This window comes from Caretta caretta, chromosome 6 (genome assembly GCF_965140235.1).
Source record: "Caretta caretta isolate rCarCar2 chromosome 6, rCarCar1.hap1, whole genome shotgun sequence".
NCBI classification, from domain to species: Eukaryota; Metazoa; Chordata; order Testudines; family Cheloniidae; genus Caretta; species Caretta caretta.
In genome coordinates this window covers 66865469-66883755 of record NC_134211.1, presented here as the reverse complement: position 1 = coordinate 66883755, position 18287 = coordinate 66865469, and the positions used below count along the sequence as shown (strand labels likewise).

The 18287-nt window shown below is 41.9% G+C and overlaps 1 protein-coding gene across 7 annotated transcripts in view; it reads left to right on the top strand.

Annotated features, from left to right (window-relative positions):
* The window catches only part of LOC125638864 (protein numb homolog), a 273102-nt gene that overhangs the window by 31104 nt on the left and 223711 nt on the right, over positions 1-18287 (top strand). For 5 of the 7 annotated variants that reach the window (XR_012668961.1, XM_075129666.1, XM_048855097.2 and 2 more), the window contains exon 2: positions 14910-15851. Coding sequence is in view for 6 of the 7 variants with exons in the window: in XM_048855097.2 (XP_048711054.2) it covers positions 14910-15851 (942 nt within the window). In the remaining variant the exon portion in view is untranslated. Of the gene's footprint in view, positions 1-14878; positions 15852-18287 lie in introns of all 7 variants that reach the window. The other 2 variants (XM_075129664.1, XM_075129665.1) reach the window with 1 other exon arrangement.

The following is an 18287-nucleotide window of genomic DNA, read 5'->3' as shown; positions in this document are numbered from 1 at the left end:
CATTTACACCAGAACTGAACATGGCCTATTAACATACATAACTATAAAAACAATACATAAGATATTTGACCTGAGGCTTTTCATGGTACACCTACACTGGACTAAAAGACCTGCAGCATGGCTGCTGCAGGCCGGGGTCAGCTAACTCAGGCTCACGGGGCTTGGGCTATGGGGCTAAAAATTGGGCTTGGGCTAATGCAGGGGTCTCAAACACGCAGCCCACGGAGTTATTTTCTGTGGCCCGCCATAGGCGCTGACTCCAATGGCAGCCAAGCTCCCCTCCCCCCCTGCTACCCCCTCTCCTCCGCCTACCTCCCAGCGCTTAGGACTTTCCAGGAGGGAGGGGAGAGGAGCAGGGACACAGCACGCTCCTGGGAGGAGGCGGAGAAGAGGTGGGTCTGGGGCGGAGATTTGGGGAAGGGAGAGGGTGGAGGGGCGGGGCGGAGTTGGGGCAGGGACTTTGGGGACAGGATTGGAATGGGGGTGGGAAGAGGTGAAGCAGGGGCGGGGCCTCATCCAAGGGGTGAAGTGGGGGCGGGGCCGGGGCAGAGGAGGGGGCTTTAACCAAAGTAATTCTAAAAGTAAATGTGTGTTTTATCATTTGAGTGAGGTGCATGACTGAGTGCTTATATTTTATTAAAACTCCTCTTCGCATTACAGTTTTTAAAAAAGTTAATACATTGACTTTTAACAGCATACTATATTACTCTTCATTTTTTTCATTTTTGACGATACTTTCGTATCGTTGTATGAAAAGGTTTCAGTGATGTGGCCCTCGGGCCAATGTACTAGTCCTCATGTGGCCCTCGTGGTGATTTGAGTTTGAGATCCCTGGGCTAGAGCCTGGACTCTGGGACAATCCCACAGCTTGGGCTCCAGCCTGAGCCTGAATGTCTGGACAGCAATTTTACAGCTCTGCAGCCCAACCATGAGCCCGAGTCAGCTGACCAAGGCCAGCTGTGGGTGTTTAATTGCTGTGTCAACACACCCTCAGTGTAAAATCTGCAATATCAGACCACTGGGCTAGAGTTTGATCTCATTTATACTGATGAAAATTATAGTAATTTGTAGGGGTTGATTCCTAATATTGATGCAAAAATGGTTATTAATAAAATTGTTGTAATGAAGTCTTATGTTAAGTTTTTATAAACTTGCCTGTGCCTTTATTAAAATTTAAATACTTAAATATTTGTATATACATGGTACTTGAAGAATAATAGCTTACATATTTGTCTTAGTTACTTGATTTATTAAATGAAATATTCAGGCTAATTAGAGAAACAGAAAATCTCCTCTTTCTCCCAATAAGTGACAGGTACAGAAACTTCAGGGAGAATACCTCTTCCTTGCCAATAAGTTATCTTTTCCAGGTTCAATTATAGACTGGAATGCAGTTTATAAATTTTCTTGTAATGATATAAGTAGGATATTGAAATGCTATTGTGATTTAAAACACCAGAATATATTGCTGAAAAGGAGACATTTGCTAATCTTTGTAAACAAAGCCTAGGTCTACACTAGCACTTTTGTCAGTCAGGGTGTGAAATAAGCACACCCCTGACCAACATAAGTTTCACCGAAAGAAGCGCCAGTGTGGACAGTGCTATGTAGAAGGGAGATGCTCTGTCACCGACATGCTGCCGCTGCTCGTTGGGGATAGTTTAATTATGCTGACAGGAGAGCTCTCTCCCCTTGGCATATAGTAGCTACACGGAAGACCTTACAGTGGTGCAGCTGCAGCGGTACAGCTGTGATATAGACATAGCCAAAGAAATAGTGGATCTAATTTTAATATGAAGATTCTTAATATTCTTTAACTTGCCTGTCTCAAGGTGGATCCTGGAATGGTTTCCTTTAAGTAACTGAATTTAAATATCATCTTTGTTTCAAAAGACTCAGTTAAGATCACTCACCTTTGCTCATTAATGAACTATTTAGGTTATCCATGATAAACCAAACAAGACTCACCTACCATTAAATGAAATGCCTTTCTGCATCTATGAACTATTTTAGTTATTTGTGATAAAGCAGGGCTCGTTATTCATTTTGGAAATAATATACTTTGGTCTTAATTTATCTAGGGAGGAACACCTCTACCAAAGGTGGGCTCACTGTCAAAAGTCTCTGAGTAGTCTCTGTTAAAAGCTCTCCACAGAGAGATTTACAAAAGATGTTGTAACCAAAGTAGCCATTGTTTGTTTGTTTTTATTTTCTTTTTGTTCTTTAACAAGAAAATAGTTAAATTGAGATCCTTTTGCTTTTTCATTACTAAAACAGAGTACATCACCTCCCTAAATGGACATTGAGAGGTAATTATTAAGATTTGGCTAACCATTTTCTGTCTCTTTAGATTATAATTTTTTTAGGCATAAAATTACTTGGCTCAACAATTTAAACCACCCCTTTCTACCCCACAAACTATACTGACGTTAGATGTAGCGTGAGACTCTTTCAAAATACGTAAACATTTTCAAACCTTTTTCTGTGGGGATTTGTTAACACTGTAGAAATGACCATAATGCCAAGATAAATTATTGGTTTGATATGGTGCCACTGAATATCCCTGGATGTATTCTTAAGAAGATAGAAAAAATGTTCTCAGAATTCCTATGTATAAAGAAGGTAGCTGGATGACACTGAGAAGTTGAAATTCTTTTTTCATTTGCGGTGTGTGATTCTTCTTAGCTACCTCTTTATCATTGCTGCCAATCTGTGACTTTGTCTGGCAACTATACATAATTGAGGTGTAAACAATGTCTGAGAGAAGGTTCTTGGGTTCTACATTGGTCAAAAGTATTCTGATTTCTCCAAAAGCAAAAGGGATCCTAGCTCTAATACTAGAAATTCTCTAGATTTTGACAACCACAATTCCATGGTCAGACCCATGGTGGGTCTTGCAAGCTTCTCTCTCTATCTGAACTTTCACTACAGAATTGGAAATTTCCCTTTTTATTGGCCCATGAGGTCATTTGATGGCTTAAGTGTCCTGGAAGATATGTTAATATGCAATTAGTGTTAGTCCTTCCAGTGTTGCAAAACTGAAAGTTTTTGCAAATGACTGGATGCTATCAGGAAGCTCGGAAGTAGATTCACTTACCTCTTGTGATATCCATAGTGTTACCACACAGTTTAGCAACTTTTCACTTAGCATCTCACAGTTACAACATCCTAAACCCTGGACTCCAGACTAATTTAGTGTGGGAGATCAATCTCCAAATTGTCAGATAGTATATGAGAAAAGTGTGTCATCATTGCCAACAAAGTGCAGTTAAGTTCTCTAAGAATCATCATGCTAGAGGCATCCAGGATATGTTAATCTGCAGCATCTTCTGGAGTCCTGCAGGTTACATAGCATGGGGATGATAAGAAGTTTGATGTTGGCTAAATGCAGCTCATTATAACTATTTTCTAAATTATTTAAATTGTAGTAGTGCCCAACATGTGTGGGTTCTTTCCAAACACAGACGAAGACAGTCCTTGACCTGAAGATTGTACTACACAAGTATATATAAAATCTGAGACAGCCTCATAACTATTCCCTGTTGAGTCAATATAATTAATTGCTTAGAACTAACCTTTGGAATGTAAGAGGAAGGGGAAACAGCAGCATTGATGCTGGCAAATACTGGTTCAGCTTCTATTTTGAACATAGTGGAGACTTAGATAAGTGTCTTGAGAGAGCTAGTTGGGAATCTTCCACTGGAATGATTTTCTAATGGGAAATGCCCTTTTTGCAAAAATGTAAATTTTTCCAAAAAATTCTAGTTTCTGTTAGGAAAATTGAAATGACAGCAGAGGAGTTACCCACCTGGAAGGCTCTAGTAAATGTTATCTTCTCCCTGCCAGAGAAAGTGAAATTGACAAGAGCCTTCCAGGCAGGCAACTGGGTGGGCTGAGTGTTTGAGGGGGCTGAGCTTCCAGCCTCTCCAGATGCTGGACACTGGGCATCTGGTAGCCTGCCTGGAAGGCTCTTGTCCATTTTTCTTTCTGCAAGCATGGCAAAAATGAAATTGATGAGTCTTTGAGTCAGGCAGCTGGGAAACTGAAAAATCCCATTTTGATTCTCCCCAAGACCCCAAATGAAATTTGAAATTTCTATCCCAGGTAAAAAATGTGGGTTTTTTTCTTTTCATCCCAAATGGGAACAATTTTTTTTTTCCTGAGACCTAGAAATTCTTTGTGGGGTGGAAATTTCATTCTCCAAGCAGCTCTAGTCCCAGCTGCATTAGCGGTTAATGCTAATGCTGGATGTTCTGTATTATCTTCTCTCTCCTTTGCCATATTGCAGTGTGTATGCTGTTGTTTGTCTTGCTAATAAGAATAAAGGTATTGTTTTTGTTTCTCATGTGCTTCTGGGGGTCCTCATTCTAATGACAATTTCACTGCTGTAGCTGATCTGGGGGTTGAACCCTTTCAGACCACTACATGCCAATTTAAAGTTAACTTTAAACTACAGATTGGGCTACAGATTTGGCACCCAGTGTGGAGCTCAAGAGAACACAGAAACCATCTTGTGTGTAAAAGGAAGGTTCAAAGCCCACCTTCACTAAAAGTCCAAGGATAGAATCATTGTTACCCTCTGACCCTTAGCAAGACAAAGTGTCAGACCGCTGTAATTTACCTGGAGCATAGCATTTTCTGTCTTCTGTTTCTGCCTTTTGTTTACGTCTTCTTTTGAGTGTTGATTCTATGAGCTTGAATACAAAGGGTGTGGATGCCTTCTTGTGGAGTAAGACTGAAATACAATTGACTAGTCATTTTCCTTTAAATGTTAAAAGGGTATATTGTGACATGAGAACTCGATACCAGATAGAATTGAGTAAGCAGTAGCATATGGCCTGGCACCCACCTACAGACCAGAAGTCTCTCTGAGAGGCAGACTTGAGTGAGCTCCTCTGGACTGTGCCATTGACATAGGTTCAACTAGGGCAACTGTGTGGGACTACATTGGTAACAGGCTCTCCTTTCGGTGGTTGCCCATATTGACCAGTGAATAGACTGACATTGCTCATTCGGTCATGAGTAGCTGAGGGGGGAAGCACTCCCTCTAACGACTATATGGGACTGTTGTATTAATGTAACCAATGAATTGAGTTAATAAGGGATACAAAGGGATGCTTTCTCGAGTCTATTTAAGGGTGTTATGAGTATTATAAATAAGTTTTGTATATTGGAGTAGGAGTAGGTGTAAAACCTTCCCCCCCAGATTGAAAGTATCTTCTTTCCTCATTGGTTCTTCTGGTCAGGTGCCAACTAGGTTATTTGACCTACTTATATGAGATTTTGTTTGTTTTCTTTCTAAAATGACTGTTGCACTTTAGAAACCATAAGTATTCTGTGGCACAAAAAGGAACATTGAAAGATATAAGCACCTAGCCAGGGTATAACTTTGGAATATTAAGATAATATGCTTCTACGGGGGCATTTCAATTAATAATTGGAGCTAATTCCGAAATACAATCTATGAAATGAATTAAAAGTCTGACTAAAAGAAGCATCAAAGAAATTTGCCATCTACTCAATATTGAAAGAAGCAACTGAGAAATCAGACGGTGGCCCCTTCCAATGAGTCCTGAAATCAGGATATATAAAACTGAGGTCACTATGTGGGGCAGTGGATCCCCAGAGCTTGCTGAGCCCCTGCAGAAATACACTCTCCTCATCCAGGGCCACAGAACTTAGAAGAGCTGGCCAAGCCCCCTCAGGCAGCCTCTGACCTCAGCCAAGGTCACAGGACCAAGAAGAATTTTGAAGAGCTTTTGCTTGAACCCCATATGGGCAAGACTCTCCCCTTGTCCAGGGTCACAGGACTAAGAGATGACTGAACCCATAAAGGAGCTCACTGATCCTCAATGCCACCGCGCCCAGATCAACCGTGTGGAAACAGGTCCTAAGTGTACTACAGAGCAAAGGTTGAGTGTGACACCACCAACGCTTTTTATGACTTTGTCAGCTCAGTCCAGCAGCATCACAGAGCATAGTGAAGTATGGTCAGAGTGGGAAAATCTATGAATGCTGTGGCTGTAAAACAGACCAGAGAGTGTGTGAGGATGCTGGCTGTGGATGTGCTTCCTTTTTCCCATGTGAAGGGTGAAGGTGTATAGGGTTATTGTTGTAGGATCATTAGAATCCTCAGAGTATCGTGAGGGAAGGTCTAAATCTACCCCTAATTCTCTTTATCTACACAGCAGATGTTGCTCCATCCACTGTTTTATTTTCTCAATACGCCACAGAGGTTTGTCCCTTTTTACAGGGCAAGTAAAGCACACGTCTAGTGCATCTTTTGCCAGACTGAGGGTTCTCTCAGGGAGGTTTCATATGAAATCAGTGTGGTATGTAATAGCTCTTCCAGTGAGCCATTTCAAAGTCATCCCTCTCCCTGATTTCTTTCAACATGTAAATGATCCAAATCCAGATACCTTTTATTTAAAATGGACATAGTCCTCATCTTTCTCATGAGATCCTATTCTAGTCTGAAATTTGCTAAGAGAAATTTTGGGGGAATTTTTTTAAGTTGTTTGCTGAGATCAGGGAGCTAACCCTTTTTTTTTTAAAAAAAAATAAGGAACTAAAGTTTTGGATCCATATCTTTCCAGTGTATATCCTTATGATCTTTTTCTTCTAAGGCTATCAGAGCATCGCTTCTGTAAATAACTCGACTTACTGCATTTCCCTCCTGTACTGTGTGGCTAATTATATGAAGATTAAGTTTGGGCTAGTTCTAATGGGCGCTCCTCTCATCCATTTTCCTATGACTGGTCACCGTGAAAGAAAGTGGGAACACTGAAAATGCAGTATGGAAAATTGTTAGCTATTAGATTCATATGCACTATATGGAGCCTAACAAACAAATTTTTTCAGTGCTACTTTTAAAGTGATAGGTACTTTACTCAATGTATAGAAGTTCTGTGGCAAGTTATGATAAACTAATAATGAAGGGAGTGGGAGAAAGGTGACATAAAAATCACACAGTTGCTCAGTGTTGGCATGTGCACATCTGCATAGTTCCACTCTACACATATGTAATGATGGATTTTCTTTTGTTTGTGCATGTTTGAATTAACTCACTGCAGGTAACATGGCAGAAGTGACTTTTTAGGAGCATTTTGAATGAGGAGCTCGGTGACCAGGTGAACTGATTGGGAGAGTGTTTCATGCATGGGAGGCAGCATAGAGAAAGGGGCAGAGAAAGCTGTGGGATAAGAATGCCAAAGAGATGTTGAAACTACTGTAATTGACGGAGCAGAGGAGGTGGAAAAAACATGGTCAGCAATGAGATCAGAAATGTAGTCTGGGGCACAGTGGTGTAAGGCCTCAAAGGTGAGAACAAAACGGTTGAATTTGATATGGGTGGCAAAAGGGAGCCAATAGGGAGCAGGATCCGAGGATTGGCCAAGGAAGATGATTATAGCTGTAGAATTTGGGGCAGAATGGAAGGTGGTGATGCATGTATAAAAAATTCATGAGAGCAAGTGTTGTATTAATTTGGGAAGGAGGCAATTAGGCTGTGAACAAGTGGTTTAACCATCAAGGCAGAAATAAAGTTATTTTCCTGTAAAATAAAATCAGTGTTAGGATTTGCCAGTCACTTTCTCCAGAAGTACCTCCTAGCCCCTCTCTTAGATTTTTAAAAGAAAATAATCCCCTGACAATGCAAATTAATTGAACCACCTGCTGCTCAGATATGGCTGTGCAAACACAGGACCTTCAGTGTGGTTGAGCCAGCATAGCAGAGAGCAGAATTTGACACTTTATGTACAAAACCCAAACCAGACAGACTCAGCAATGCATCATGTTTCTGCTTTCAGTGTGTTCCCCCTGTTTGCCTTTGAGGTGTTTGTGGAAAAAGGCTTGGATCTGCCCTGGAAGCCAAATTCAACTTGGTGTAAGGGTGAAACCTTTGGGCCACAATAATCTGTGATGCAAGCAGTGTTGTAAATTTTACATAACGTGTTAGGGATAAAGTAGTACAATTTGCAATGATCTGGCATTCCATAGGAGTGCAAAACCAGTGAAATCCGTATATAATTGAAGTCCATTGCAAAACTCTCATTGACTTTGATGGGGATAGGGCTTGGTCTAATTAATGTAACTTTCATCCTGAACGGGAAAGAGGGTATAGCAGAAAAAAATTGAGAGTCTAAGTCAAAAATGGAATTCTCCCACATCCTCCTACATATTGCATCATCACAAATATTCCAGAGCTAAATTCACCCTGTTATAAATACCCACAATTCCCATTCAATGCAGTGAGATTTGTACCACTTCCACCAGGGCCTGAGTTTAGTTCTTGGAAATACTAAGTCTGTGAAAGTTGCATCCATTTGGTACACTCATTGAATGCAAAATCAGAGCATGTTACACTTCTTTGCCACGCTGGCTAGCCTATTTCTGAAGTGCAAGCAACCTAAACTACCGTTTATGTCCCTTCCAAATTTGGTTTAAGGACTCAAGTGTCAGTCTACTGGGCTTCTAATAATTTCTATAGGTTTCCTTCTCAGATATTTGTTTCAAAAACATTGATTTCATATAGCTTTGCTGCTCCTGCCAGAATAGGAAGCCTGGATGGACGGCTGTGGATCATTAGGTCATCACAAAGGTGTGGGATTTTCAGAGAGAAAAAGATCAAATAGCCAGTCATGGATAATTGCTAACATGGGACTGAGTTAGGTGGAAACAAGTAGTTTAGTCGGCTATTTTTGTATGGTGATTGTGTTTGGAATCCCAGCTCTACAACAGCCTTATAATGAAAGCTCTCTGTGTAAAAGGGAACATCAATGAACAACCTATCTGTGTGTGTCACGGCATGTAGTTTACAGCTTCTTCAGAATACTCCAGGTTGAATTCAATTATATCTTTAGGGAGCTCTTTATAGCCCTAATAAGCCAGAACTGACATGACAGAGCCATGATTGGCCAGCAGACTTGCTTTACATTCAGATAGGCCCTCATCAGTCCCATATGTATTGGTGATCTCAGAAAATGGGCTAGTTCATAAAGATATCAAAGGAAGCCTTACTTTAAAATTATCCCTTTCAAATTCACCATTTCAATTCACCTTGTACAATTTTAAGAAATAGCTACATGGTTCCTTAAATCTTCATGAACTCAGTGAAAGACACTCAGGGCTAGAACCACAAAGGGGGTCAGGTACCTAAGTTGTCATAAATATAAAGGGAAGGGTAACCACCTTTCTGTATACAGTGCTATAAAATCCCTCCTGGCCAGAGGCAAAATCCTTTCATCTGTAAAGGGTTAAGAAGCTAAGGTAACCTGGCTGGCACCTGACCCAAAATGACCAATGAGGAGACAAGATACTTTCAAATCTGGAGGGGGGGAAAAAGGCTTTTGTCTGGCTGTGTGATACCTTTGCTGGGAACAGATCAAGGATGTAAGCCCTCCAACTCCTGTAAAGTTAGTAAGTAATCTAGCTAGAAAATGCGTTAGGTTTTCTTTGTTTTGGCTTGTAAATTCGTTGTGGTGGAGGAAATGTGTATTCCTGTTTTTGTGTCTTTTTGTAACTTAAGGTTTTGCCTAGAGGGATTCTCTATGTTTTGAATCTGATTGCCTGTAAGATTATCTTCCATTCTGATCTTACAGAGTTGTTCTCTTATCTTTTTTTGTTCTTCTAACAAAGTTCTGTTTTTTAAGAATCTGACTGGGTTTTTTGGGTCTTAAAAATCCAAGGCTGGTTTGTGCTCATCTTGTTTATTCTCACATCTCCCCAGGAAAGGGGGTGTAATGGCTTGGGGGGATATTTTGGGGAAATAGGAACTCCAAGTGGTCCTTTCCCTGATCGTTAAATCACTTGGTGGTGGCAGCGTTTTACCTAATCCAAGGGCAAAGACTTTGTGCTTTGGGGAAGTTTTAACCTATATTGGTAGAAATAGGCTTAGGGGGTCTATCATGCGGATCCCCACATCTGTACCCTAGAATTCAGAGTGGAGAAGGAACCTTCTCAAAAGTTTAGATCCTCAAAACACCCATCTAACCTCGTAAGTGCCAACTTTTATGCTGGTGGCTCTGCATAAAGCTACCCAAGACCTGCTGGCTCTGAGAGGTGCATCTGCTTACGCTCAACAGTCTGAATGCTCACCAGGCTGTGGGAGACCCAGTCAATTACCCATTCTGCCTAATTCTAAATGGGGACTTGAACCCCAATCTCCCACATCCTATGTGAGTGCACTAATCATCGGGATATTGGGCTTCTCCATGTCGTGTAAAGAAGGGCTCAAATATTATACCGCATCAAATATTATAGGTGGGGCTGGGAGCACTGCCTATTATGAAGGATGCCAGAGACTTCCCATTATAAGACTCTGTTTTCAGTTGCTTATAACTTTATCCAGCGTTAAGCATTTGGGTTAAAATTTTCCATGCCAAACGTCTCCATCAGGCTGAACTTTTTTTTAATTTAAGCCAAAAGAAGTCAGTTTTTTTTAAAGAACTGGACTAGGGAAAAAATATGTTGTTTTGCCCATGTTAAAATATGGTAGGGGCCTTTCCTTGAGAAGCTCTAGTGCCTCCAGTCTTTGGAGCAGGAGCATGAAATCTGAAAAGGCAGAGTGGCTTTCAAACTTTGGTACTGGTGATCCTTTCACACAGCAAGCTTCTGAGTGCAACCCCCCTTATACATTAAAAACACTTTTTAATGTATGTAGCACCATTATAAATGATGGCGGCAAGGCGAGACTTGGAGTGGAGGATGACAGTTTGTGACCTCCCCCCCTCCATGTAGGAACCTTGCTACCCCATGAGGGGACCCCCTGTTTCAGAACCCCTGTGGTAAAATCCCATCCCCACTGAGCATGCTCTGTATCCTCTCCCAGCTCCTAAGTGTGACCGTACTGCGCTTGCAGTACGTCCGTCCCCACAGAATGACTAAGCATGATCCTGCCTAGGGCTACAGGGGTAAAGTTGGACTAGCTTTGTAACAGCTGTGTAGATGTTCAGGCCAGAGCTCTAGGACCCCGCAAGGGGGGAGGGACGCAGACCTCAGGCTTCAGCTCAAGCCTGAGCATCTAAACTGCAATTAAACAGCCCCTTAGCCCAAGCCTCACGAGCCTGAGTCAGCTGACGTGGGCCAACTGCAGGTTTTTAATTGCAGTGTAAACATACCCTCAATGTACTCAGTGAGCGGGAGCAGCTCTAGTCCCCGAATACCTACCTCAAGGCTCTGCATCTCTTATGTGGTGATAACCGGGGGGGTTGACTTTCAAACTGGGTTTAGACACGTGCATGGGCTGCTAAGAAGAATGCTGTCTTTCTTTCCTGTTCAGAAACAAAACAAAATGCTGATTGAAATTGTGGAACACTATCAAAATTTAGATACTGTAAACCATGCTCCCTCTTGCATATGCTGAAGAGGTTGTAGCTTGCCCGACCCATTTCTGGGTTCGTTTCCATATTGGCAAGTATTGGACCAAAGTTTATAAAACAATTGAGTTAATTGTAGACTGCAGTGTCCTGATGGTTTTGAAACAGGTTGTTTCCAAAGCACTTGCCAATAGGCTTAATAAAGAAACTAAAATGGCAAATAAACATCTTGTTGTTGATTGGTAGATTAGTGGTTGTATTACACTGGGAAGGAGCCCTTCACCACATCAGATTGGGAAAAACACAGGAAGAACTGCTGAGTTAGAAAAACTCAGAGCTTGTCCACACAGGAACTTAGTACGCACCAAGGCAGGGTGTGCACTAAAAGTTCCTCAGTGCACTTTGACGTACTACTGTGTAAAGCAGCTGTTGATCAAAGCACACTAGAACTTTTAGTGTGAGTAGCAGGGTTCACATGGCGACATAGTGCTCTAGCCTGCAACACACTGTAAATTATAGTGCATGGCAAACTGACCTAACTGACCATGTAGACAAGCCCTCAGAGTTTCCCCGGGAGGGTAGAGTGTGTAGGAAGGCATTAATTGCCTTGTTCTCCTTTCCACCCTGGCTCTATCCTTACTGTATTCTGCTCAAGCAAACTTCTTCCAGTTGATCATGGCTGAAAATAAATCTCTTGTAGACTGGGGCCCAGGTTAAGGTGGGGAAGAGATTTCCTGGTGCTATGTATTCATTGCTCTATTAGAAACAGAGCTAGTCAGCCTGCATGAGGAGGATGAAATATCTATATAGCACTACAAAAGCTTGCATGGTGCTCTCCAGAAGTAAAGTCACTGTTCATGTCCCAAAGATCTTACAGCCTAAATTAAATGACAACAGACAAAGAAGAAGAACAAATGAAGGAAGGGGTGAAAGTACCAACAAACAAGGTGAAATGTTTTGAATGAATGAACACATTTTTACGCTGGAGAACAAGGCAAGGCAAAGAAGGAGAAATGAATAGCACTGAAGTGGAGGTCAGCTAATTGAAAGAAATGTGCTTTTTAAAGGAAAGATTTGAAGGTTGAAGGCCTGATTCTCTGTTCTGCCCCATCCCCCTTTACACTTCTTGGGTGGCATAAAGGGAGCAGAAACCGGCATAAGGAGGTTGCCTGATTTGAGTAGATCTGCTAGAATATCTCTGTGCTGATACCTCCACAAGCCTAGTGTGTGTTGGGGGTGTGAAGTGGGGCATACTGGGGCTGTTACTGGAGCATGTTGTTCTCAGGCTATTTACAGACAGTGAACGGACTGTCAGGCCATTGCAATTGCAATAAGCGTGTAAGTGAGAGGTCAGTGCCTTTGCAATGAAAGGGGATTATATAGTTGTATTCATTCTGGACAAATCTCTTCCAGTATTATCTCTCTTAGATAAGTTATTGCTGTCCTCTGGGTTTCCCAATGTGCTTTTGTCTTCTTTCTGTTCATCTTTTGGACTGTAACCTACTTAAGGCAGGGGACTATCTCTATTTGTAAATGTTTGCAAATTGTTGAAACTTCACAAATAAAAAGTAATAACAAAAGTGAGGTAAGTTTTGTTGTAAAATAAAGTAAGCCCATTTTGAAATTAGTCTAAAAAAATTCAAAGTTATTCCTATCTTATTTTTTCACTTGTTAAGGGCTGACAACATGTTCAGCACTACACAAGATACATAATATAAGAAATCTCTCCCCTGAAGAACTCACAATCTATCATAGGATCAAAATTTAACACAATACTGTGGGGAGCCAAAAATAATGTTCTCTGAATGAAAACTTCTACACTGTGTTTATGCTAAGCACAAATATTTGTCCCATAAAAATCAGATTTATGTAGGAATGCTGATTAGACCTTATATAGTGTTGCATAAAAGGCTCTAACAGCAATTAATAAAAGATAATGTAAAATTGAAGATTTAAAAAAAAATCCCTAACAAAATGAGGTAGCTCTCAATCATAAGTAAGTGTTGCCGTTATTTAAAAATAGGGAGCTTTATTTAAAAATGAATTACTGATTGTCTATAGGGACAAATGACACTTGGTGGAATTGAGGTACATCACCAGTTGCCAGGCAACTACTGTAAACAGTTTGGGGTTGGGCCTTTGAGATCCAAAGAAACTGAGATTTAGCATGCAAGGAATAGTTGATTGTGCCTGTTTGTACAAGACCAAGACTTGTAGGATCCAGTCTGTAAGGTAAATACAAAGTCTTTCCTGCCTTTCTAGGTGGTGATTTTTTGTTTTTTGCTAGCTTCTGTAGAGTTCATATATAATATCAGTGGAATCCGACATCATATGAGCCAAACAGCAAGTGCTGACTGATAGGAAAAGTAAATTAGGTGGGGTATGATGGTTCAGGGAACTGGTTATGCACTGAGTGTTTCATCTCAATGTTTCTGGTTCAAATCCCGCTGAGAGTAGTAGTGAACAAAAGTTGTTGTTCCCACTGGGTGGATGAAGTGAACTTTATTAAATGAATTTGCAGGCCAGAGATCCTATTGGACAACTGTCTGTTACAAAACCACCTTTCTAAATGGAAGTATAGGCAGAAAGGCTGACAGAGTAGGGATACTTAAAGGTCCCTTCAGGTCTGGGTGAGGCATCCTGATGGGGTGGGAAAGCTTCCATGACTCCCACCTGTTCTCTGGACAAAGGGAGCCCTTCATTTTCCAAGGCTATCAATCCAGCAACTTTTGTAAGCAGGAACAACTCCCTATAAAAGGTCTAAAAAGGTCAAAAGATATATCTGTGTGACTCACAGCATGGAAGAGCAGTATTGATTGAGGGGTGGAATGGAAGGAAGGGTGATAAAATATGGTAGGACTGAATGAATAAAGTAAATGGAACTAGTCTTTTTCACTCGTAGATGGGCGCTCCTCTCTGTCAGGGTAGGATGATGTGGGAGTAGTGTGAATTTCATCTGCCTATGCTCTGCCTGTGGTGTGGAATGGCTGTATCAAAGAATAAAGAGAACAAGTTAATGGGAAAGAGAGTGGATCTTTGCTTATTTTCTTTTTCTCTTTCTCACTCTTTGTCCCATTCTCCATTCCTTTTCTCCTTTGTCCTTCCTTTACCATTCACAGAAATGTAGGCTTCAGTTCAACAAAGCACTTAAGCACATGCTTAAGTCCCTTTTCAGTGGAGTTTAAGCATGTATTTAATTGCTTCGCTGAACCTGGGTAAGGAGTTAATTGTACCAGCTCTGTCAGCACCATTGCTGACCTGCTGTCCTATTCCCATGCCAAATCAGCTTCACACCAGCTGGTGCTAGGGAAGTGTGTCTTCTAGAAATGCAAACTGAATGCATCTTCAGTGTTAAAAGATGCTTCAACTAGCAATAGGGGAAGTTGCTATGGTGGAGCTCCCCTTTCCTGCATGATGGAATGGGATAAACTGGGGTGACCTTCTTCTTTGTAACATTCATTATTTTGATGGACTCCAGCAATCCCTTGGAGAACCATGAGACGCTGATGTATTAACATAGCTCTTCAAACTGATCTTTATGTTTTAAAGTGTTTTATCTGCAGCCGCACTGAGGTGTTTCACTGTTGCTGGCAGGATGAAAATATCAGCCTTTTACAACAGCAATAATCCATTCCCTCTTGATGCTGAACTGAGGGTCACAGTTTCTGAGGACAGCAATGATCCAGCCGGGCGCTTGGTGTTGCGCAGTGGCTCTACTGTGAGCTGTCAGACTACAAAGGCCTCCACGCGCTTGCAAGACTTTTGCCTTTCCAAGCAGCACTATAAGCTCTACCAGAAAAAGTACTTCTTGAAGATAGCCACAGACCTGAGATTCTCCAAGGAAGTTGTGAAGCACAGAGGACTGCAAAGCCTGCCATATAAAGAGTATGATTTCAAGGATCTCTACAATGCTTCTGACATCATCCAAAAGCCAAAAAGGAAAGAACCCATTGCTAAGAAAGTAGGGCAACAACCATTCAAGCTTAGCCCTCTGAAGCAACCACCTCGCCATATGAAATTGGATTTTTCCTCACCTAAGGACACCAGGGTTAAAGTCCCCATGGAAGAGAGACTGCAGAGAACCAAACTGGACAGCTCACTCAAAGAGTCATCTCTGCCACCTATTACTCCTTCTCTTCCTTGTGAATCTCCTGCCACACAGACATTCCTGACAGAATCCTATGAAATGTTATCATCCTCCATGACCAGAAGACAGGCAAAGAGAGTACCCATGGATAACATTCAAGAATCAAAGAGCGAGGCCCGGGGATGGGAGCAAATGCTGTTGGAGAAGCTGAATAGGTCCACAGCTCAGTGGATTGTGAATCAGCAGTCTGCCTGGGGTGGTTGGATTCAGGGGAATGTCCATGGCTTCAAGAAACAAAAGTTTGACTGGAACAGAATCAGGGATGAACTCTCTTCTGAAAGCGAGTTGAGATTATTGGATGCAATTCAAGCAGAAGAAGATGTCGTGGAAGTCAGTCCCCAGAGCCATGTGGAGAAGAAACCAGAGACTCTGCTTCCAGTTTATTACAGGTGAGAAGGACTCATTCAACAGGTGTAATAGCGCAGTACATGCAATTCCCTCTTTTGGCTTAGAACTGCGTGGCAAATACATTCCCAGTTCTGTAGGAAAACATACAAAGTTTTGGAAAATGCTTCGAAGATCCAAAACCAAGAAATTCTTTGAGGAACTGGGAGTGCATTTTGTTTTGTTTCAGAAACACTGAAACAGGAATGTATTGGTTTTTCCGAAACGAAATATGTTCCCCAAGCTCCCTGGGAGCTGTGGCTTTGTGGCAGTCTACCAAGTAAGCTGCCAAGGCACCTGGGAGCTTGGTAGCCAAGGCTCCCAGGGCTTCCCAGCTCCACAGCTGCCTGCTTGGGGGACTGTTCAGGAGCCAGGAAGTCCTGAAAGCCCTGGAATTTGTCTGTCTGTCTGGCAGCCACCAAGCAGGCTGCTGCAAAGCCAAGGACTTTAGGAGCCCAGGCTGCCCAACTGTCATCCAGTTAGACTGTCCAGGAACCAGGGAGGCAGGCTAGCTGGGAGGGAACAGACAGATTTCTGGGAAAGTTTCATCAAAATTGACACATTCCCACAAAACGTTTTGATAAATCAGCATTTTTTGACAGAAAAATGTTCCACTGGAAAATTCCCAGCCAGCTCTACATAGGCTTTTCAAGGTGAGCTAATACCCACATCTTTCATTGTCAGACTAACATTATCCTTATGTTATTATTTATATTGCCATAGCGCCTAGGAGCCCCAGTCATGCACCGAGACCTGTTGTGCTAGGCACTGCACAAACACAGAACATAAAGATGAGCCCCATCCCAAAGAGCTTATAATCTAAATATAAGACAAGAGACAACAGATAGATATAGACAGATGAGGGCAGGGGGGAAAGGGGACTGTGAGGAAACAATAAGACAATATTGGCCAGCATGGTAGGCAGTGGTCTCAGCACACCAACAGCCTACCTGCGGGCAAGTTTTTTTGTAAGCATTGTGGCAAAGGAAAGTTTTGAGGAGAGTCTTGACAGATGACAATGAGAGAATTTTGCAGATGTTGATGGGGAGTTTCTTCCAGATGTGAGGGGCAGCATGGGAAAAAGCACGAAGATGTTTGTTTGAAAATTTAATAAGTGGGCAGTGGAGGCTGGCTTCACAGGCCAATCGGAAGCAAGCATCAACATCTCAATAGTGAATAAGAGATGATAGAAAGGGTGGGATTGACTGAAGGGCTTTGAAAGTGAGGACAAGTAGCTTATGTTTGATTCAATAGAGAAGGGGGAGCCAGTGTAGGGATGCAAAGAGAGGGGTGATGTGGTCAAAGTGACAGGTTAGGAAAATGATCTTTATAGCAGCATTCTGAATGGATATGAGCAGGGGAAGTTTTCATTTGTCCAGGCCAGAGAAGAGCATGTTGCAATAACTGAGATTCAAGACTTCTCATTTAATAGTGACTGCCAGCACAGTATCTTTCCTTGCTTTGGGAGATGGAGGGGTAAAACATGGCTTCTTCTGATGCCATTATATAAGTGCTACTCCATAGATCCTCAGTCAAGGAATGGGGTCTCAGGTGAATCATATAACTTGGTTATTGCTCTGACACACATAATTCTAGTGGGTTTGGGTGGCTTACTGAGGACCAGGTCTGTTACAGATGCTCAGCTAGCCTCCTCCGAGAGGTGCTTTCAGCCTGGCTGGCAGTTCCATGCAGAGGTACTCTGCAGAGGGAAATGGATTCACTGATTCTACCCACCCAGGTGATGCTAAAGTGCTATGATGGCAGATAGCCAATGGAGTGATGCAGATGATCTTCAAATTGCTCCAGGGAACAGAAATGTTTAAAGCGATACTCTTGGTCTTTGAGACAGGATGGCCTTTCATCTGGTGTAGTGACCATGCACACTCACAAGAAGCCATCCTGACCAGCTGTTTATGGTGATCATTTCCCATCCCCACCCCCTTGACATGCATAGGTATCCTGGTAAGTATTCAATTTAAAATTCATCTTAAAGAGATCTCTTTGTTCCCCACAGAGTGGCTAGCATGGCCTTATATTTGTATATTTGATATGATGCCTATCACCTATCTGAGCATCTCCCAAAATTGTGAAGTGCGCACAAAGATAAATGTATCCCCATCTCTCCTCCCAAGACATCAGCGACTTTTTTTTTCTTTGTGAGAAGGCAAGGAAGTGAGTGCAGGGAATGAGGTTGTGGAACACACATTAAACAGTGAGCAAAAAATATCAGATTGTTGCACACCAGCCAAACTGTGCTGAATGAAGCACAGGGGAGGTGTGCTGTGGCAAAAAAGAGTGTTTATGTAATGAAGCAGCATATCAAGATGAGATAGGTAATGTAAATATTCCTGGAATGCTGAGTTGAGAGCTATTTGAATATTTTTAGAACAGCATACAATCGATATTAAATGCAATTTTTGATAAATACAGCAAAAGGGCAC